We start from the raw sequence: 22,701 nt of genomic DNA, 5'->3' as shown, positions 1-22,701 counted from the left end.
TGGGACAGATGCACACTGGCGCAATATTAATAGTTTTTAGTTCGGGACGCCAATTGCAGCTTGCGCAGGTACTGTAACAGGGCCCTTTAAGATGTTATAGCTCACGTACCAAGTGAGGAATGCCAGAGGGGGATATTATCTCTGTGTGGTAGATATTGTAGTGTCAACGGTGTCTCCTACCTTGGTACGGCTGGACTCCTGTATCCTGGCTCACATGCAATAAATTGAGTGTGGTTAGCAGGAGTACTTGAGGAATAATTGAAATCCACACAGATAATAGGGTCCAACTTGTGTTTACTTAGTGGCTTGCAGCGTTGATCCATACAGGTACAGCAATAGTCTAGGATCCCAGCAGGTATTGGCAATATGTGGCAGGAAACTATATCTATTCTGCTTCTTATACATACGCCTAGTAGAATCTGGCAGGTATCTATCTTATGCTCTGTCTGTAATCTGCTTGGTTTGGGCCTGACTAGCTGAAGGAGGTATTTGGCTTCTCCTGGTCTTTGGATATGTACTCACAGGACTGCTCGCAGGGTATGATGGCTTCTTCCTGGAGATCTTTAGTTCTGGAGATGGCTGCTTGCTTGTCAACCAGCACTGAGTTAGATGACTCAGGCTGGGAAGAGGATCTTTGGTTGGGATCCCTGTTTCTGGGAGCTCCAGCTAACACAGCCTTCCCCAAGGAGGGGGCTGGTACACACTGGATCTAACTGTTTTCTTCCCTCCCTTGCTGCAGGGCGTGGTACCAGCCCACTTCTGCTCCTAGAAGAGGGGGAGCTAAACACTGGAATTAACTATTCCAGTCTAGCTATGCTAAACTGAACTAAACACATTGCTGCCACCTGCTGGTGTACATGGAAATTACAGCATAATATATGAAACAGGCATAGAAAATACATATAATGGAAAATGCAATGTTAGACTACACAAGATGACAATACATATGCACCTGACATGTTGTAGCAGGGAGAAAGAGTTTAGTGACATACTCCAGGATGTTACATACCCACTTACTTTAAGTGAAGCCGTCCTCGGCGTATATGCTTAGGAGGGTGAGGAGGAATCAGCTCTGGGTACCCAATAAATACAAAGTGCTGCGTGAATTTAAACATAATGACATACATAGACAAAACACATAACGGCTTTCTCGAGGTTCCTGCCCGCTAGAGTAAGGTGTCCAACACACAGTTTCCGTCTCTTGGTATAACCAGGTAACCTAATTACTGCACAAAGCAAAAATTACTGACTGACTTCGTATGTCCTGAGCTCGGTAGACATCAAAGAAAGCATGGGGGTGTCTTTACTCCGTAATCCCACCATTGTGTAATGCAAAGCCCGCAAAGGAAAGGGTGGCTTTATCCTGTATTCCCTTTCCTGCACCATAGCCTGAAGAAATTTGGCTTGTAGCATGATCACTATGATGACTAAGAGGAAGCTAAATATGGCTCTAAGGCTTGAGGCGCCTTACCTTAGGCAAAAGGCTCAGAAGGGGAGGTATTTATTGTCTCCGTATCTTCTGGCAAGTCACAGGAGGAGGGCTTTTAATCCCGTGCGCTCCTGGAAATGAGACACCTCCGGATGGGAACAATCCGGAACATAAAACAAGCAGGAAGGAGCAGCCTAGGGCTTCTAACGATTACCGAAGCAGCAGGGGTACCTGTGTAGTAACTGGATCTGCCTGGACTTACCACTTGGTCCTACCCTGGGTACCTATGGGTATATATCACCGGGTGTAGGCCATTAGTATTCAACGTCCGTATGTAGACAGTCCGTATAAAGGGGGAGAGAACAAGAGCTGTAAAAAAGCACACTTTAAGTAAGTTGCTACATTTTTTGTTAAGTGCAATGGTTAAGTGCAATAATCATAAACAGTGCATAAAGTTCACATTGCGGCACCTAGGAGAGAATACACACAATGGGCAGGTTATCTTAAACGAAACATAACATGTAAACTTAAAAAAATTAGTGAAAAACATTATGCTAATATCAATGCAATAATACACTCAAATATGACTTGAGTACTTTTATTTGAGATGCTTGACTGTGGACAGGAACAATAAGAGTTACTTGTAATCCACACAAGATAGTGGGTAATTTCTATAATGGGTAGTTTTCCTCACAGGAAAGTCTGAAAAATATCCTCCTGGGTCCCATATTTGAGGAGACAAAAGTTCTTTCTTAACCTGGGTGCTCTCAGCAGCTGTAGTGGTGCACCACTGCCCTCTTGTGGTGTCTTTAGGAATTGGCTGAGCAGTCAGCCTGGTGAATGCAGCTGTGACATGCTGCAAGCCGGGATCCCTTGCCGGTGCAGAGGTAGACAAAACCTCCAGCTGATGGGGCTCTGGTAGGCAAACTGAGAGTGCCTGTGGCAGCTTCCAGGGCAGAATGTAGGGTTGCACTCTGGGATTGAAAGTCAGGACAGAGTTATTTATTTGCCCCACATGTAGAGTTGGAGCAGCAGGGATTTCAGGGCTCACTATGGGGACCTTAGGATTGAGACGTCCCGCTCTGGCGGTATTAGCTCTGGGCGGCGGAGTGGAAGTTCCGGTCGCCTCCGCCGCACCAGTATGTGTGCATGGCGGAGAAGGTTTGGGCCTGTTTGGGGTATCGGGACCCACAGGGAGCGGTGCAGGGGCAGCTACGGACCGGGCCTGGGCCTCAGGGAGCGCGTCTACTCCTACCTGATGTCGCGGCCGGGCGGCCGGTTCTGGTGCCTCCTGGTGGTCATCGCGGGGTCCAATCACCGTCTGCGGTGCAGGCTGGTCCAAAGCCTGGGCGACTGTATCAGCGGCATCCTCCGCGGGAGCAGGCTCAGCATCGGCGGCCATCTTGGTTTCCGGGTTGACGGCCAGCTTCTTTTCCGTCATGGTGCATGCAGGAGGTGAGCGTGGAGAGCAGAGGGAGGAGTCTGCACTCCCTCGGTTCACAATACAAAGTTCATGGTGGGCAGTCTTTAGTTTTCCCGCTTCCAGGGGGGCGTAGTCATCGTTTTCGCACCCTTGAGAGGGCGTTCTTGTCTTTTCCAGCCTCCGACAAGCATGGAGAGGAGGCGCCATCTTGCGAATACGGCGAATTAACCCCCTGAGTACTCGTTGGCACCGCATGGTGCTTTCTTGCACAGCAACAAGGCAATAAAGTCACTTTTCAGGGTTTTGTACAAACTGCAGCTCTTACAATAATGTGAAATATGCGATGGGTTCCGTTTTAACACAGAATTGGATCCGGTTCTGTTGGACAGGGATGGCACACAATCCAATCCGATCCTGTTCACAGTGACGCCAAAATATGCAGTAAGCCGGATTGGGACAGATGCACACTGGCGCAATATTAATAGTTTTTAGTTCGTGACGCCAATTGCAGCTTGCGCAGGTACTGTAACAGGCCCCTTTAAGATGTTATAGCTCACGTACTAGGTGAGGAATGCCAGAGTGGGGATAATGTCTCTGTATAATAGGTATTGTAGTGTCAACGGTGTCTAATACCTTGGTACGGCTGGACTCCTGTATCCTGGCTCACATGCAATAAATTGAGTGCACCATGAGTGCTCCTGCAGCTCCTTGCAGCTTTGATCCATACAGGTACAGCAATAGTCTAGGATCCCAGCAGGTATTGGCAATATGTGGCAGGAATCTATATCTATTCTGCTTCTTATCCATACGCCTAGTAGAATCTGGCAGGTATTTATCTTCTGCTCTGTCTGTAATCTGCTTGGTTTGGGCCTGACTAGCTGAAGGAGGTATTTGGCTTCTCCTGGTCTTTGGATATGTACTCACATGACTGCTCGCAGGGTATGATGGCTTCTTCCTGGAGATCTTTAGTTCTGGAGATGGCTGCTTGCTTGTCAACCAGCACTGAGTTAGATGACTCAGGCTGGGAAGAGGATCTTTGGTTGGGATCCCTGTGTCTGGGAGCTCCAGCTAACACAGCCTTCCCCAAGGAGGGGCTGGTACACATTGGATCTAACTGGTTTCTTTCCTCCCTTGCTGCAGGGCGTGGGACCAGTCCACTTCTGCTCCTAGAAGAGGGGGAGCTAAACACTGGAATTAACTATTCCAGTCTAGCTATTCTAAACTGAACTAAACACATTGCTGCCACCAGCTGGTGTACATGGAAATTACAGCATAATATATAAAACGGGCATAGAAAATACATATAATGGAAAATGCAATGTTAGACTATACAAGATGACAATACATATGCACCTGACATGTTGTAGCGGGGAGAAAGAGTTTAGTGACATACTCCAGGATGTTACATTGGCACCTGTAGCCTTGATACTAGTGAGGGAAGAAACAGTCAGGTAAAATGCAGAGCAGGGAATCAGAAAAGGGGCCAAGGAACACACAATGATATTTCACAGACTGATAAAAGTGGCAGGGACTCTGATGATGATTATGTGTTGCACAGGACCTGGGATCCAGATTAGGGTGCTCGGGAGGAAGCAACATCAGAGGAGGAGGGCGATGACAGCTTCAGGAATAAAGAGCATTGGTTTCATATCTCCAAAAGAATAGCTAGAGCCATATATGTGTTGGAATCTGCTGACATTGAGTTGCATTAGGCTCAAAATGTGTCAGAGCTAAGCCACGCTGCCTCTACTTCTGCGTAAGTATTGGCAGTCTGGCATTTTTCTCCACACTGCCAGAAGACAGAAGCATTGCACTGTGCAAGATCTGCAAAAATAAAATAAGCTGTGGACAGGCAAACACAAACATCAGCACCACAGCTTTATTGAACCACGTGAATTGCCATCACCCCATCCCTTGGGCAAACAAAAGTGGCAGCCATTTACTGCAAAAAAATGGCGTCTCTCACATCGTCACCTCCACTGTCAGCAATCAATAACAGAATGCACTGCCAGGAAGCAATTCTACTTGCCCAACAATGCACTTGTGAGCAAGCTTAATTCCCACCTAGCCAAGTTGCTGGTGGTGCAGTCGCTGCTGTACCATTTAGTCTAGGCTGCTGCCCTTTGGGAGCTGATGGCATGCACTCAGCCTCGATGGAAGATACCTAGCAGGCTTTATTTCTTCTAAAAAGCCATCCCTACCTTGTACTCTCATGTGGAAGAGAACGCGGGTGACTCCTTGCGATTCTCGATGTGAGGCAAGGTGTAAACCACAGTGAACAATTGGAGCAACTGTTACAGGCAGGGATAGTACATGTCTTTCACAGCTCACTGGGTCAATATTTTTGTGGCAGTGGTGAGGCAGCACCCCAGTAACATGGCCAGGTCCTTTTGTCCCCTCCACAATTGTGTCATCCTGGCTCCTACAGCAGGAACTTATGCACAACCTCAACCTCTTCCTCCATTGGCACGCTTTCATCCTGAACAGCAGGGCACATTGTCATTACTACTCCCCCTCCTTTCTATCAGACCTGTTGAACCCGGAAGTAAAGGAGAGCTGACGAGTAGCTACCCCTCTGAGTTTTGCACTGACCAAGGGTAAGCTTCAAGAGAGGAATAACAGAAACCTAGTGTGTTGAAGAGTATGAGGAGAGACTAGTGGAGACGAAAGTATTACCTCAGGCTATAGATTCTATTAGCACCTAATGTGAGACAGGAGTTAGCCTACAGTGTCTGTTCACAGTCTACAGTAAAGTACAAGCTGTAAGCAGAGCCACATTCCATTATGGACAGTGCGAACATATTATTAGAAGTTGTAAGTAAGCCAGGAAGGCAAAATATATCTACCGGTCCCGCTTCCCCGGGACTTTACTGCACCCATCACTATTCACATTGCCACATGTGTTAAAATGTCCCTTTAAAAATAGACTACTTATAAAATACAAAAGGCAATAAAAGCAATAAAACAAAACAAAAAAGTATTAAGTACAGGAATCCGGTTCTCTTTGGCTTAGTGACCGCCGATCACTATTCTACAGTCTCCTGCACAGAGCACCCCCGAACTGCTCCAGAGCCTGCATATCCACAAAATATCCAGATACACGTAACCTAGCGGGACGCCAAGACCGCACAAGATTCCAAGCACTGACACCGGCGTATGCCACATGGGACGCCAATACTGCACGGATCATTTGCAGCACATACCGAGAGGCGAGTTCTGACCGGACAGTCTGATGATCTGAAAACGTTGGAAGGGTAATAGCAGGCAGGACATTATTACCAAGTGGGACGCCACAGGTAATAAACAAAAGCTGCCTGCTAATATATTAAAAACACCAACTACGCTGTAAAAAGATCGTTACAAAAACGACAATTTATGGGTAATACTGCCGGCTTATAGAAGTGAATTAACTTTCCAAAGTCACTTTTTTTTGCAGCGGAGATTACATCGCTACATTGTGACTAGACAATAATTACTCTATTACTCTGTTGCAAGCCAATTGTTTCTAACACTATAATAGTGACTTTACCGCAAGACGAACTGCGTCCAAACTGCAGTGGAACATATATTTTTGTTCACAGCTTCTATTCTTGCAGCAAATAAAGTGTTGGCCCATTGACGCTGTTAGCGGGACTTCTTTTTTGTTTTTTGTTTTGTTGCATTTTGTATTTTATAAGTAGTATATTTTTAAAGGGACATTTTAACTACCTCCCCAAATAGGGGTAATAAATTATTGTATATGATATAGTTTATGTGTCCTCTGCGTGTAACCAGATATAGAGTGCCAGTCTACCAATTCAGTTTTTCTTACCTCATACTACTGACTGAGGCAGCCAGACTTCGAGCACCAGTACATGATAATAGACGGGTGAGCGACTATAGAATTCTGTATCTTATTCACAAAAAGCCATTTTTTCTTCTGACAATTAACAACTGTGCGTGTTGTATGGGAAAGCATTGTGACCATGTCAAGACATCATTTTTGAATGCTTGATCCCCTCCCCCCAAAAAAATGCACAAGAACAAATGAAAACAGATAACGTTTCCTAGGAGACTAGAGAGTGTTAACCCTTTCAAGACCAAGTCATTTTTCACCTTCGTGTCCACGTCTAATTTTGCAAATCTGACATGTGTCACTTTATGTGGTAATAACGTTGGAACACTTTTACTTATCCAAGACATTCTGAGACTGCTTTCTCATGACACATTGTACTTCATGATAGTCATAAATTTGAATCAATATATTTCACCTTTATTTATAAAAAAAATACCAAATTTACCCCAATTTTTTTAAAAAATTCACAATTTTCTAAATTTCAATTTCTCTGCTTTTAAAACAGAAAGTGATACCTCATAAAATATTAGGCTACTTTCACTCTAGCATTTTTCTTTTCCGGCATTGAGTTCTGTCCTAGGGGCTCTATACCAGAAAAGAACTGATCAGGTATATCCCCGTGCTTTCTGAATGTAGAGCAATCCGTTCAGGATGCATCAAGATGTCTTCAGTTCAGTCTTTTTGACTGTTCAGGACGGAGATAATGCAGATCCGGTGACGGAACTGCTTGCCGGATCACTCTTCCGCAAGTGTGAAAGTACCCTTAGTACTTAACACTGTCTACTTTATGTTGGCATCATTTTGTAAATGTCATTAAAAAAATTTAGGATGTTAGAAGGCTTAGAATTTTAGAAGCAATTCTTAATTTTTTTAAGAAAATTTCCAAAACGCACTTTTTAAGGACTAGTTCAGGTCTGAAGTCACTTTGCGGGGCTTACATAGTGGAAACCCCCATAAATTACCCCATTGCAGAAACCACACCCCTCAAGTTACTCAAAACGGATTTGACAAACTTTGTCAACCCTTTAGGTGTTCCACAAGAATTGAAGGAAAATGGAGATTAAATTTCTAAATTTCACTTTTTTGGCAGATTTTCCAAATTAATACATTTTTTTCTTTAACACATCGAGATTTAACAGCCAAACAAAACTTAATATTTATTACCCTGATTCTGCGGTTTACAGAAACACCCCACATGTGATCGTATGATGTAAGGGCACACGGCAGGGCGCAGAAGAAAAGGAGCGTCGTATGGTTTTGGAAGGCAGATTTTGGTGAACTGGTTTTTAGATGCCATGTGATTCGAAGCCCCCTGATGCACCCTTACAGTAGAAACTCCCAAAAAGTCACCCCATTTTGGAAACTAGGGGATAAGGTGACAGTTTTATTGGTACTATTTTGGGGTACGCATGATTATCTTTTTATTTTTCTGCCGATCGTCTTGTGCAGGGGCTCGTTTTTTGCAGGAAGAGTATACTATGTATACTTTTTCTTATTTATTTAAGTTTTACACAATAATAGCATTTTTGAAACCAAAAAAATTATGTTTTAGTGTCCTCATAGCCTGAGAACCATAGCTTTTTTATTTTTTGACTGATTGTCTTAAATAGGGTCTAATTTTTGGCAGGATGAGATGACGGTTTTATTAGTACCATTTTGTGGGACATACGCCTTTTTGATCGCTTGGTGTTGCACTTTTTGTGATGTAAGGTAACAAAAATGGCTTTTTTTTAAACAGTTTTTATTTTTTATGGTGTTTATTGGATGGGGTGGATCATGTAATATATTTATAGAGCCGGTCGTTGCGAATGCGGTGATACCTAATATGTGTGGTTTATCTATTTTTTCATTTATTAATCTCTAATAAATGAGCAGATATAGGAAAAGGCAATTTATTTTATTTTTAATTTACATTTTTATTTATTTATTTTTTTGACTTTTTTATTTTGACACTTTTTTTTATCAAGTCCTTCTTGGATCTTAAATTGCAAAGTATAGTACTATCAGATTTCCTGATAGATGGCAACACCAGACGCCTTTGCAAAGCGTCCGGTGCCATGGCAACCATCGGGCCGCTGCCATCGCAGAGCAGCAGCCCGATGGTTGAGAGAGGGAGCCCCCTCCCTCTATTAACCCCATGGATGCCACTGCCTCAGCATCTAAGGGGTTACAGCAGGGGGACCGCATCAGGGGCAAGGGGGACAGATGGCGGCAGGATACATGGATGGGGGGGGACCGCATCAGGGGCACAGGCCGGCGGCCATACTTACTCTGACAGCCAGAGGGTTGAGCAGTCTGGCAGAGCGCATCTGCGGATTGAATCTGCCGGGAAGATTTACTCCACACTTCCTGTCACAGGACCTCTGTGCTTCCATGCAGGGCCTTCATGCTGGGCTTCCATGCCGGGCCTTCATGCTGGGCTTCCATGCCGGGCATTCATGCTGGGCTTTCATGCTGGGCTTCAATCCCGGGACTTCATGCTGGGTAATAGATGCCCTGTGTAATAGATGTGCGGTGGATTACCACCCAGGGGAAAGGCACCATCTTAGTACACCTTCAAGCTGAGGGACAGAACGCTCCCTGTATACAGCTTGGAAAGTTCTATATCCCTCCAGGATACGACATCTGTCTCTTCTGAACCTAAGAGAAAGAAAAGATACAAGGAGGCTTCACTGGTGTCAGGGTTTTAGGGGTGGACCTGGCGTGTGATTGGTTGATTAACTTAGTTTTTTAATTAAGCTTGTTTACCTTTCTCTTCTGGTTGTACCTAGGGGAATAAAACCCATATGTATATGTATTTGTGCTGCCGTAGGACATCCAGGAATGTGGAGATATTGATGTCAGGGGTGTCAGTCAACAAGAAAAACTCCTTAAGTGAATTAGAGAAGGAACGAAAGCGGTTGTCGTGCCTCAGTAAATAGGAGTTGAGATGCCAAAGTGGTGGATTGGGGTTAGGATATGTGTCTTGAATATGAAGGAAAATGGGGGCATGGTCGGACCATGTGATATTACCAATTGCGGAGTGTGATGCCTGATGTAGAAGGTCCCTTGAAATGAGAAAATAATGAATCCGAGATTGCGAGATATGAACCTGAGACGAGAAGGAGACCCTAACCATTTTTCGTCGCTTGTTGGTACCTCCAAATATCGTGTAGGGGTGTGGTTTTAAGGAGCTTACCTAACTCCGGATGATATCCCACCGCTACCCGGGAACAGTTGATTGATGCATCAATAGGGACGTTGAAATCTCCACCCAGAACAATGGGTCCCTTTGCTACCTTCATTAGCTTCTTAAAGAAATGGTTAATAAAAGAGAGCTGATGAGAGTTAGGAACATATAGAGTGGCTATGGTATAATCGATATGGTTAATAGAGCATAAAAGGATAATGAAAGGTCCTGCCGGGTCAGTGATGCATTGGTACAATTTAATTTGACGCGAAAGTCTAATCCCTATAAGGATCCCCCCCCTCCTCTTGACCAGTTTAGAGGCAAAGAAAAGGTGTGTAAAGTGCCTATTTGAGCATCTATGTGTATCAGAGGCCAACAAATGTGTTTCCTGAGCTAACAATATTCACACCTCATCTTGGCGTCTGACCACATTGCTGAGCGTTTGTACGGGGAATTAAGGCCTTTCACATTCTGAGACATTAACTTCAAAACCATGGTGGTTTATAAGAGTGTCTGAATTGTATGGAACATAGAGGAGGAGAGAGATGAGCGGCACTAGACAAACTGGCATTGAAATCACGATTCTTTTGAGCGATAAAACAGTTACAAAAATAAAGGAAACATGAAAGAACTAGACGGCAATAAAGCCTATATGATCCAGAAGAGGATTGACATGCGTCCGAACTTTTTAACGACGCTGGTAATGTCATAGGGGGGAAGGATATACAATATTGGTCATCTCCAGTAAATGTGAGATTAGTTGAAAATCTAAATAATTATAGTGTAAAACATTAGTAGATCAAGTATACATAGGTGTATATATAGGGTCACAGCCCTACCTTCACAGTTTTCATAAAATAAGAAACGACAGGCACTTAACAAGAAAGGAAAAGAATACACATTGCAGTTATAACTCTCTAAAGAGAACTGTGGAGAGAGACAGATCAAACATGCATTAGTTAAGGCTACTTATTCAGGTACCATCAGGATTTAGATTCTTGGTAGGGCCCTGTCCAGCTCTTCTCTTGGTTCTTCCGTTTCTACCCGTTTGCACTACGAACCAAGGGGACAGGGACGGTAATACTGGAGAAGTAGCTAGATCCTGAACCGTCGACCAGTCCTCAATTGAAATCATAGGGTCCCCAAGTGCCGTCAGGAGTTCCGTTAGATCTTCATGTCTGCGTATTAGAAACCTTTTCCCGTCTATTGTAGTAGCAAGTCCAAAAGGAAATAGCCAACGGTAAGGGATTTTCTTTAAGCCTAGAAGATCCATCAGAGGCTTTAGTTTTCTTCTTTTGTAGAAGGTAATGAGAGCTAAATCCTGGAAAAGAGTTAGTTGGTGACATTCAAAGTCCCATTGTGGTGCATCCCTGGCCTTCTTCAAGATGTCTTCTTTGACTCTAAAAATCAAGGAATCTGCAAATTACATCTCTTGGAGGATTTGAGGGTTCTGGACATGGACGTAAGGCCCTGTGTGCTCTCTCTATTTCAATAGAAAGGGGGTAGTGATCCCCTGAAGATCAATAGCTAGTTGTTTAACTGTGCTCAGCAATGATTCTGAGGTATACGTTTCAAGAAGACCTCAGATTCTTAGAATATTACGACAATTACGATTATCTTGATCTTCGAACATGAGTGTAGAGCAGATTTAGTTGATCTTGGCAAGAATGGAAATGAGGTTGATCTTGGCAAGAATGGAAATGAGTAGCCACTTCTTTAGTATGGTGACAGAGATCAGCTACCATATCATCTAGGGTGTCTACCCGGTGGCCTATTTGTCTGAGGTCTTGTTTAATCTCCTGGAAGTCATGCACCAAAGGAGATAATGCTTTAGTGAGAGTTTGTTAAGAGAAAGTCCTGGACAGAGGTTGATCAGATTGGGAAGATATATGATCTTCTACAGGAAGTATTGTATATTTGTATGATTGTGGAGTCCCTAAGGAAGAGGTGTCAGAATCCGCAGGTGATTTAGTCATAAACTATAGCATATTTCCCTTGGTTTGAGAGGCTTTAGAAGTCGAGACAGAGTCCTTAGCTTTAGGTTGCTCTTATTTCACCATCACGGAAGGCGATGTGCATACACTGAGTGAAGGAGTGATTGTAGCAGGTTGCTCTGTCACATATATATCTTCGATAGCAGCAGTACTATACGGAGAATAACCCATATCAAGGATATCCGAGTTAGGGTTCTACAAACATTGAGCCAGAGGCTTTTTAAACAGATTATAATGAAAGAGCTGAGATCTTTAGACCTCCCCTAACACACGAGAGGGGGTCCAGCAATATAAATTTAGGCTTGGCCTATAAGATGAGGTAGTAAGGGTAATAATCCTCCCGAGGAAAGTATAATGCCTCTGGGTGCACAGTACTTATATCTTGACTAGCTAAGTCTTTGGCCTATGATGCTGCAGAGCAGTGAGAAGGGGAATATAGTCTGTCCCTTCTAAGGTAGAGACTAAGCGAGTTATTGGCGCTGTAGGAGGCTCTGGATTTAAGTGAGCATCTCCTCTCACCTTTTGATTTTCCCTGATGTGTATCAAGGGCAGGAGTAGAGGTCTATCAGCAAGGCCCCAGCGATCCTCAGGCCGCAATGGGATGTAATGTTCTGCATGACTCCGGTCAGTGGTGCGTCCACACTCCAGCATTTGACCCAGGGTATTGTATCTCGTTCGGTAGCTGGTCCCCATAGACCCGCTCGGTCTCCAAATGGTAAGCGGGTTCCAAGGTCCGCTATGGTTCACTCGCCACCCAGAACTCAAGGCTGCGGTCTCTCGCGCGGCACAGACGGCAACCTCACAGGGGCAGCCCACAGTATTGGAAAGAGCCCAGAAGTTCCGACTCAGGCTGGAGAAGGTCAGAATGGGAAAATGTGCCCTGGAAGAGGACTGGTAATTGCAGATGGCAATGGATTCTGTTCTTTTCTGCCGAAGCTCACACTATGCATGTCTTCCTCCATCAGCGTCTAGCTCGCCCTGCTCTGCTATATTTATATCAAGCTGACAGCTCATGGAGGGTGTTTCTTCTGCTGCAGCTCAGGGTGTGTGTCCATGCTCTACCTATCACAACTCAGAAGGCAGCTGAAAGATGAACCTGAGCATGTGCGGCCTTCTTAGTGAGCAGGTCAAAGAAATGAGACAAAGAACAAACAGCAGGTGGCACAATACAGATACATTTTATTGAATAACTCAGTGGCTATGCTATATTTTTGATTATGGTTTGAAAACTATAGAATATTTTTTGTGGGACAACCACTTTAAGGGATGTAAATCTTGTGATCTGAAACCAGGGCTGTGTCATCTGTTCCATGTCCAATGTCTTGTAGATTTAAATAGAAATGTTCTTCTGCCAACAAAGGAACAAAGGAGTTATTGACAATAATTATAATCCAATCATAATTATAGTGGTGTCTTTACCTGATTCTATAAATTGTGAAATCCAGGATTGTAAAAATTCTACACACTGCCCTGTAGCTTCTCCTCCCTTCCTTCTACATCTCTATAAATGGGGAATCCTTCACCTGGGTGGTTGATATCTCCAGTGCTCAGCAGATATGGCACCAGTGACCAGCGCTCTCATTCTTCTCATTCTGTTCTCTGCAGGAACCTTAGCAGACAACCATGACAAACCACCATCAGGTAATTTTACTGCTAATGAGTCACAGGGATCAATGAAGACCCTTATAAGTGGTATCTAAAGGCTGATTCACATATTTCAGTTGTGTCTGCTAGTCAACTGTGCTGGATACAACTTATGCCCACAGTGGGCTTCTATCAAATGTCCATAGCTGGACTGAGAAGCGTTGTATGCATAGGGAGAGGTTGAGCTGTGAAACTGATCTTACCAGACCCTATTAGAAACTGTAGTATTAGTAATGTCATCCCTTTTAATTAAGGACATGTATATTCTCAGGGAAAGGGGAAGTGGAGGGGGAACATTCATAAATAAGAACTTATGAGAGTAAGGGGTTTTCAATTTTTTTTTTAAATTTGACCCACGAAAAGGGACTGTATAAATAAAAGAAAAAAAAACGTTAACTTTTATATGCCCTGTCGCTCCAGCACAGTGCTTCAGTCCCACACCCTCCTCGGGTCCTGCAGCAATGGCTTCACACCCACCATTCACATGACCAATTCTGAAAATCACTGGCCTCAGTGGTTATCTGAGACTAGTGATTGGCATCAGCGTTCGGGCATGTGAATGATAGAAGTGACATCAAACAGTAGCTGTGGGAAGAGTGAGAACCAGAACGACTACCCCTTTATTTTTTTAAAAATTACGAAAATTTTCACCATGATCCCTGTAATTGTCTCCATATCTTCGTGGCTTATTCTGTTCCTCTGTCTCCTTTATGTCCCTTAAGCATTATAGTCCAGTGTGAGATGAAACATTTTCTAAACATGGTCAAGACTCCACTGGTTTTCCTTGTTTTTCCTTGTCTGAGCCAACAACCATTAATAAGTTGTGGGCCTCTACACATTGACATGTATCCTCACCCTGTTATATCTCCACATGTCTATGCCACCATTTAACCTTTAACAGGTCATCATGCTATAGGTAGAGCTGGAATGTGGGAATCAAGTAAATGCTTTCACCTCTAAAAACTTAGAAACAATTACCATGTGTCTGACCAGTATAACCAGTAGAGCACAATTTTATGATTGTTACCATTTAAAGGGGTTTCTGGGGTCCCAGCAACAATTATTTTTGAGTGACCCTTCCAACTAAAAAAAGGTATTGTCCAAAGCATGCAAACCCCTTAATGGATGATAGACATAAAGAATCAAGAAGTTGTCCAGGGGAGGTCATCCTTATTGATCCTCTGCTGCTCCTCTTCTGACTTTTATTAAGTTCCCACTTGTCTCTGCTTCTCCGTCTGTGGTCAACATTCATGGAAATGACTGGAAATATCTCTCCACCAATAATTCATTAACCAGGCATCGCAGGGCATTTCTTGGGTATTGAGACTGGATCAGGAATCAGCGGGGATCAGGTAAATGTCATAGTTGTCATGAACCATTTCAAATGTATTTTCCACCTAGACAACTACATTTTTTACTCATTACTGTCCTCAGTTAAAGGAATTGTATTCTTTGAAAAATAATTGTTAAATAATGATAAAAAGAGCTCAAACAACTGGTGTTTAGTCCCTCGGTGATCAGCTGTCAGCTAGAAGGAAACCCTGCAGCACGTGCTTGTTCCGACATGCCTTATGTAACTATAGGAGCATGAGATGAAGACCTGGTAAAGGTTGTGGATGTGTGCAGACAAACCAGAGTGAGGAAACTTGTAAATGAGTAGATGTCACTGTCCTGGTGGTGGACATCTGCCAATACACTAATCACTTTTAGGTCTAGGTACAAAACCTCTGTGCAGCAGGAGCAATCAACACGGACATCGAGAAAATCGTATTATTTCGTCTTCATATACAGAATAAGTCATGGAGCATCTACTGTCCTAAATGGGGGGAAAAGCGACCTTCAGATTTTAGTTTTATGTTTATAACTAGAGATGAGTGAAGATATCAAAAGTCCAATTCAGCTGCTTCGATTAATTTCACAAAGGATCGCATTCCATTGAATGTAGTGGGCGCGATGACGGGGAACAGTGAGCCCCCAATATTGAACCCCTCAGATGCCGCATTTATCACTGATTGAAGCATCTGACACTAAAATTGAGGCCATTCAGGGGTTAATCAGGGTAAAAATAAAATACATGCTCACCTTATCCATTTGCTCTCGGAGAGGCCGTCATGGCCATTTTGACTGAAGAAACCAAGCGAAACCTTGCACTGTGACGTGATGACAACATCTTAGAAGACGTCACTGTGCCTGGCCAGTGAGGGGATGTCACACATTTCTTCAATCAAGATGGCCGTTGTGTCCTCTCCGTGAGCAAATGAATGAAGTGAGCATGATTTTTTTTTACTGCTATTTCAGAAAAAAATTGCCTTTGTGGCAAATCAAATTTTTCCTGAAAATCGTATCAAAGTCAATTCGTTTGACTTCGTTTCACTCATCTCTAATTATCTAGTTATATCTACTTGGTTTCTTCTGGAGGAGACAATCCAACCAGGGTGCCGATAGATATTTTTCATGTTGTGAACCTGGTTGATAAGAGCTCAGTAACTCCATGAAAAGCTTGTGACACAACAAAATCTTTAATTACAGAGAAACCTGGAAAATGTCCACCAGGTCCATTGGCAAAATGTGTAGTTCCACTTCCTATTGGAAATTGAAAATCGGACCAGGACTGTGATGGAAACCAGAAGTGCTGCAGGGATATGTGCACTCCGACATGCATGAAGCCCTTCACAGGTGAGCACGTTATTAAATAGGATTTGGCACCTGGTGCAGGAGGCGGATTGCGATGCGGTTAAATGACCGGCTCCACCTGATCTGCCAATATCTGCTATAAATTGAAGATTATGCTAGCGCTAGTGTACTTATAATCTTAATTTTAGTAATGACAGGAGGCGAGTATTTTGCATTAAACTCTCTTTACTTACTCCACATAGCAGTAAAGAAATAGTTAAAACAGTAACCAATCAAAATGCAATAGGAGGTAATATATTCTGAGCCGTGAGACTCCTCCTCCTCTTTCGCATGCGACATCAGAAAAAACTGGACAAACTAAAGTCAATGTCTCTTAAACCACGAACCACCGAACGAACTCCTTGTCCTGTAACTGTAAGGCATGATGAAAAATCCGGAATGAACTGTAACCGGAATCAAAAGACCTTATGTCCGCACTCAAATCTCCGTGAGACGAAGTCCAATCGACACGAAGAAACTCCCTGAAGTTGGACCGGAAACCTCAAGCATTTATACTGAAAAACAATGTGAAATGGGTTAGGAACCGAAACTGAACCTGCTTGCAGGCATGACCCACATAAAATGACAGTAAATGACATCACTTAAAGGATCTTGGCTGCTAAAACGCAAAAGGGAATGAAACCATATACTTACCCACGAGCACTTACCAAGGGTGGGAAAGAGGTGGGAAAATACTCGCCTCCTGTCATTACTAAAATTAAGATTATAAGTACACTAGCGCTAGCATAATCTTCAATTTTACCACATGACAGGAGGCTTCGTATTTTGCATTTTTTAACGCTGATTCACAAGACACATAGCCGCCCCCGTGCTTGGGCGAAAGTAGAATGTCCTGAAGGTAGACTCCCTCGACCAGTCCGCCGAATGTAGGATGTCTGTCAGAGAAGCGCCTGCCGAGAAGGCCGACGAAGCAGCCGCCCCACGAACTGAATGTTCCCCAAAACAGGGGTCCACGCCCGCCAGAGACAGAAGCCACCGTATCCATCTGGCGAGTGTAGTAGTTGAGACGGGAACGTGAGGCCGAACGTAGGACACCAAAAGCTGTCCCGAGGCAGAAGTTCGAAGCGCGGAAGTGACCTCTACGTACCGAGTAAGGGTAGAAACGACACAAAGTTGTGGTTCTGAGGCAAAGAAGGGATAAAAGACCGACGTAGAGTTGGACTTGGTACGTCTAGACACCCGAAAGGTAACTCCCTCCGGAGAGACCGAAAAAGCGTCGACGTCGAAAGCCCGTACGTCCGAAACTCGACGAAAGGAAACGAGGCAAAGTAACAAAGTCAACTTGGCCGACAGCTGTCTTAGAGAGAGGGAGGTATTATTCGGCCAATCTCTCAGAAACTGAAGAACCAAGGCCACATCCCAGAGACGAGAATATCTGGGGCCCGGAGGTCTCTGCAACCTTATACCCCTAAGTAAACGGCAAACAAGTGGATCCCTCCCGATTGGGATACCAAGAGAGGGAACGTGCGCCGCCGAAATAGCGGAACGCACCACGTTGAGAGAACGATAGGAGCGGCCCAAAGAGAACAAATGTGACAGAAAATTCAATATGGCTGTCACAGGTGCCGTAAATGGATCGAAGTCCCGTTCAGAGCACCAAGAGGACCAGGAATCCCAAGCTGATAAGTAACATCTTCTAGTTCCAGGAGCCCAGGAGTCCCATATGAGGTCTCTAGCTGCCTGCGATAAATCGCTGGTCTGCCAGGCTCCCCGGAAAGAGCCCAAGCCACCAGAAGGAGACGGCCCTCGAGTACCAGGGAATGCGGATTCCCTTTCGGGTCCGTGAGGAGCATCGGGAAAGATGGTAGAAGCAACGGCTCGATGTAGGAGAGCTCCAGAAGGTCCGGGAACCACGGTTGACTCCGCCAAAGCGGAGCGACGAGCAGGAGAGAAATGCGTTGATTCCTCAGGAATTGAATTGTCCGTGCGATCATGCTGAAAGGGGGAAAGGCGTACGCTCCCTTGGCTGGCCACTGTTGGAGAAACGCGTCCACCGCTAAACTCTCCGGATCCGGTAGCCAGCTGAAGTAGGCCGGAGTCTGCCTGTTGTTGCGGGAAGCGAATAGGTCCAGTCGGAGGGGGCCCCTCCTGACCGAGAGTCGTTGAAAGACCTGAGGATCCAATCTCCAGTCGCTGCTGTCCCTCCAGTGACGTGAGAACCAGTCTGCCGTCAGATTCGTCTCCCCTGGAAGGTATTCCGCCTTGAGTGAAATGTTGCGGGGAAGGCAGAAGTCGAAGATCTCCTTCGTCACCTCCGACAGTAGTCGGGAACGGGCTCCGCCCAGGCGGTTGATATAGCGGACCGCCGAGATGTTGTCCATCCGCAAGAGAATACAGCAATGTGACTTGTCCTTCGCCAGACTGCGGATGGCGAACGACCCCGCCAACAGCTCCAGGCAGTTGATGTGGAGAAGACTCTCTTGAGCGGTCCAGGCGCCTCCGGTTGATCTGCCTCCGCCCGTCGCGCCCCAGCCCCAAAGGCTGGCGTCCGACTCCAAAACGACGTCGGGAGAGCTCCCGAAGATGGCTCGGCCGTTCCAAGCCTCCATGCTGTCTAGCCACCATCTGAAATCCTCCCTGACCTCTTCCGTTATCGGGATCGATTGATCGTAGGAAGGATTCCGATGGAGAAAGTAGGTCTTCAGACGTTGCATCGCCCTGTAGTGGAGCGGTCCCGGGAAAATGGCCTGAATGGAAGCGGATAGTAGACCTACGATCCGAGCCAGAGTACGGAGTGGAATGGAGAAACAGCGGATGACTCTGCGCAATTCCTTCTTGATAGCCGCGATCTTCGTCGCTGGTAAGCGTAGTTTGCTGGACCTGGAGTCTATCTCGAATCCCAGAAACTGGACAGTCTGAGTCGGGGACAACTCTGACTTCAAGAAGTTCACCACAAACCCTAAGGAGGTCAGGAAGTCGACGGTAAAATGTGTGTGCCGAGTCAGTCCGGACCTGTCGTCGCAAAACAGAAGCAGGTCGTCCAGGTATATAATGCACCGAATCCCTTGAGCACGAAGATGTGCGACCACAGGCTTCAGCAACTTGGTGAAACACCACGGGGCTGAACTGAGGCCGAAAGGGAGGCACGTGAACTGCCACGGTCGACCTTGCCACAGGAATCTGAGGAAACGTCGGCAGGTTAAGTGGACCGGTACCGACAAGTACGCGTCTTTGAGGTCCAGTCTCGTGAACCAATCTCCGTCTCGAAGGAGGTCCCTCAGAAGGTGAATGCCCTCCATCTTGAAGTGCCTGTATCGCACGAAGGAGTTGAGCTTTTTTAAGTTTAAGACTGGTCTGAAGTCCCCGGTCTTTTTCTTCACCAAGAAAAGATTGCTGAAAAAGCCTCCCTGATCGTGTGCGGGCTCCACCGCACCCTTGGAGTGGAGGTCTAGTAGCTCGTTTGCTATCAACCTGTAGTCCTCTGCGGAGCAGAGAAAAGGATGCGGCAGGATCGACTGGTCTGGACGTCCCACGAAGTCTATGACGTAACCTTGCACCGTTTGGAGTATCCATGCGTCCGACGATATAGCCACCCAGTTCTGAAAACAAAGGGAAATACGACCTGCTGTATGAGTGAGAAGAGGTACCTGCAACAGGTGACGACTTACCGGTGGAGTTGAAGCGAGCCCTGCCCCGGGCACGTGATCCACGACCTCTGTCGGCTCCTCTGGTGAAGGAGAAAGGCTGTCTATAGCCTGTTTCTGGGTAGAACGGTTGAGGCCTTTGAGAACTGGGGCCCGAAGGCCAGAATCGGCTGGCTGCTCGGCCTCTGTGGCGGCCAGCCCTTCCAAAAACACCCCTTTGGGAGTTGGCTCGAAAGACCCGCTTCATGGAGGTCTGTGCTTTGTTAAGCGAGGTAAAGACATTCACATGTCTATTGAGCTCCTTCATAAAAGTCTCGCCAAATAGCTTGCCCTGTGCCAGAGGTCCTAGTTCCTTGGTGCCCAATTCCACCAATTTTCCGTCAAGACGGAGTAATGCTGCTTTCCTCCTCTCAGAAGAGAGGGCTACGTTGGCGTTGCCTACAAAGCAGAAGCACCTTTGAGCCCATTCTCTAATGTCGTGAGCCCATTCACGAACCATATTAGCGTCAAACTCCTCTGATCGCGCTAGGGCATCATCCGCCAAATACAAAATGCGGGAAAGTGGACCAATGGAGTCCAACAGTTTATCCTGCACGCCGTGGAATGCCTTCTCAACCCCTTTGCGAGGGTCCCGACCACCCCTAGACATAAAGGTGGTCATGATCTGGTCGAACTCCGGAGTTTGCGCCACGAAGTCGGGTAACAGAGGGCGAGGGCATTCAGATCGTAAACGGTTGTGAACCGTTTTGTCCATAGGTTTGCGTAGCCATAGGTGCATAAACTTTGCGAGGTGATCCGGAGGCGTCCAGTCCCCAGAACGTGGATGACGGATGTTTCTCGGATCGAAGAGACGTTGGCCGGAGGGGTCCAGGATGGTTTCCTCATCCTCCAGCGGTGGCACCGAGTCGTCGGGTAGCTGGGCGGTTTCGAGAAAGGTGCCCTTTTGGTTACCGGAAAACACGCCCTCATCTGAGGCCCAGGCGTCCTCCGGAACGTCGGAGTCCGCGGCCTGCCACGAGTCCAGAATATTCATGGACGGAGAAAGCTTATCCTCCTCGTCCGAGGAGTAATGATGTTCAGGCGAGGGAGCGAGAGGAGACGGTTTGTCGCGCTTGGCGGGGGCCTTGCCCCTGTCCGGATCAGCAGAGCCCTTCTCTCCTTTCCAATGGCGTTTTAGTCGGCACGAACCTGTGACCCCGAAGCCTCGGAATCGTAGTCCTGTTGCGGGACCTCAGCGAGGTCATCTGGCCCATCAGCCGCCGCTATAATTCTGGAGAAAGCCTTCTCCATCGAGGCAGCAACTGCCTCATTAATCATGGCCTGAAGCTGTGCAGCGTTCTGGTCCATTGTCCAACAACACCCTGGCACAGGGTAGTATAAAGTATATAGAGATGGTACCAGCAGTACCTATAACCCCAGCAGGGTAAATTGGGATTTTTACACTGGGCAGCACCCAGGAATAGAGGATGTATGATTGACACCTCAGTAGCAGCAGCAATTCCGGGGCGACACCCCAAAGCCCAGGGAATGAACCCTGCAGTGATGAGGCCTGGACAAACGGCCACAGATTTGAGAGCCCTGCCTGGTCGTCTGACAGGCTTATGTGATTCGAGCTGTGAAGGAGGAGAGACACAATGAGGGCTCTGACACGGAGCACAAAAGCAAATAGTCATCGGAAATGGTTATAATGGACTTACCGCAAAAACCGAGCGCGCTGGACACGGAGTCTCTATCCAAAATGGCGGCCACAGTTCTCGCGAGGCGCGAGTATAATTGCCGCGGCTGCCGCGAGCAAAAATGCGCAGCGAAAAAATTTTTTAACGAAAATGCGCGGCGAAAAGATCGCGACGCGATATTCGCAGACGGGGTGAACGTTACCCCTTACCATAATCCTTGGGGGGGGGGGAAAGGGGGGGGGTGCTAGTAAATAAATAAACTAGTAAAGCTTATCCTCCTCGTCCGAGTGAGAAGGCCAGACAGGGACGGGAGACCAACTGAGGAGAAAAAAATTTGCTTGAGCCACAAACCCCCCAAAATGTAGTAGTAAACATCAAATATTACCACAAGGATAGATAGAAAAAACTCAAATGGAGATACGTAACCCCCAAGCCTTATAACTGGGAGAGCAGAAACTCTGACCTGTCTGTCTGATGGAGCAGTAAAGAAAGAGGAGGAGGAGTCTCACGGCTCAGAATATATTACCTCCTATTGCATTTTGATTGGTTACTGTTTTAACTGTTTCTTTACTGCTATGTGGAGTAAGTAAAGAGAGTTTAATGCAAAATACGAAGCCTCCTGTCATGTGGTAAAATTCACAGCTCAGACAATGACCCGTCAGAGGGTTTAATGTATCAAAGTGGTTTGTACAAAGGGGCTAATTCATCACAGACTACCACCGTGTGAGGGAACTTTCACACTTGCGGCAGAATGATCCGGCAAGCAGTTCTATCGCATCTGCATGCAAACGGAAAGCATTTGTAGACGGATCCGGATGCGAATCCGTCTGTCCATTTGTCATCCGGAGAAACGGATCCGTTATATTTTTTTTTCACATTTTTACCAGTCTGCGCAGACCGGAAGGACGGATCCGGCACTAATACATTCCTATTAAAAAAAATGCATTCAGGCAAATGTTCAGTTTTTTTGGCCGGAGATAAAACCGTAGCATGCTGCGGTATTATCTCCGTCCTGAAGACATCCTGATCCATACTGAACTCAATGCTCTCCATTCAGAATGCATAGGGATATGCCTGATCAGTTCTTTTCCGGTGTAGAGCCCCTAGGACGGAACTCAATGACGGAAAAGAATAACGCTAGAGTGAAAGTCCCCTAAAACATAGCCTTAAGTCTGTGATTAATTAAAATCTGCTATAAAAGCATCTGTCAGCAGCTTTGTCCCTATGACACCGGCTGACCTGTTACACGTGCG

The 22,701-nt window shown here is 45.9% G+C and overlaps 1 protein-coding gene across 1 annotated transcript in view; it reads left to right on the top strand.

Moving 5' to 3' along the window:
- Positions 1–16,139: 16,139 nt before the first annotated feature.
- Positions 16,140–22,701, top strand: part of LOC120997016 (perlwapin-like) — a 136,607-nt gene continuing 130,045 nt past the window's right edge. Inside the window, exon 1 of the mRNA XM_040426923.1 lies at positions 16,140–16,170. Coding sequence (XP_040282857.1) covers positions 16,155–16,170 — 16 coding nt within the window. The 5' untranslated portion in view covers positions 16,140–16,154. The remainder of the gene's footprint in view (positions 16,171–22,701) is intronic.

Source organism: Bufo bufo, chromosome 4 (genome assembly GCF_905171765.1).
Source record: "Bufo bufo chromosome 4, aBufBuf1.1, whole genome shotgun sequence".
NCBI classification, from domain to species: domain Eukaryota; kingdom Metazoa; phylum Chordata; class Amphibia; order Anura; family Bufonidae; genus Bufo; species Bufo bufo.
This window is presented reverse-complemented; position numbering and strand designations above follow the sequence as displayed.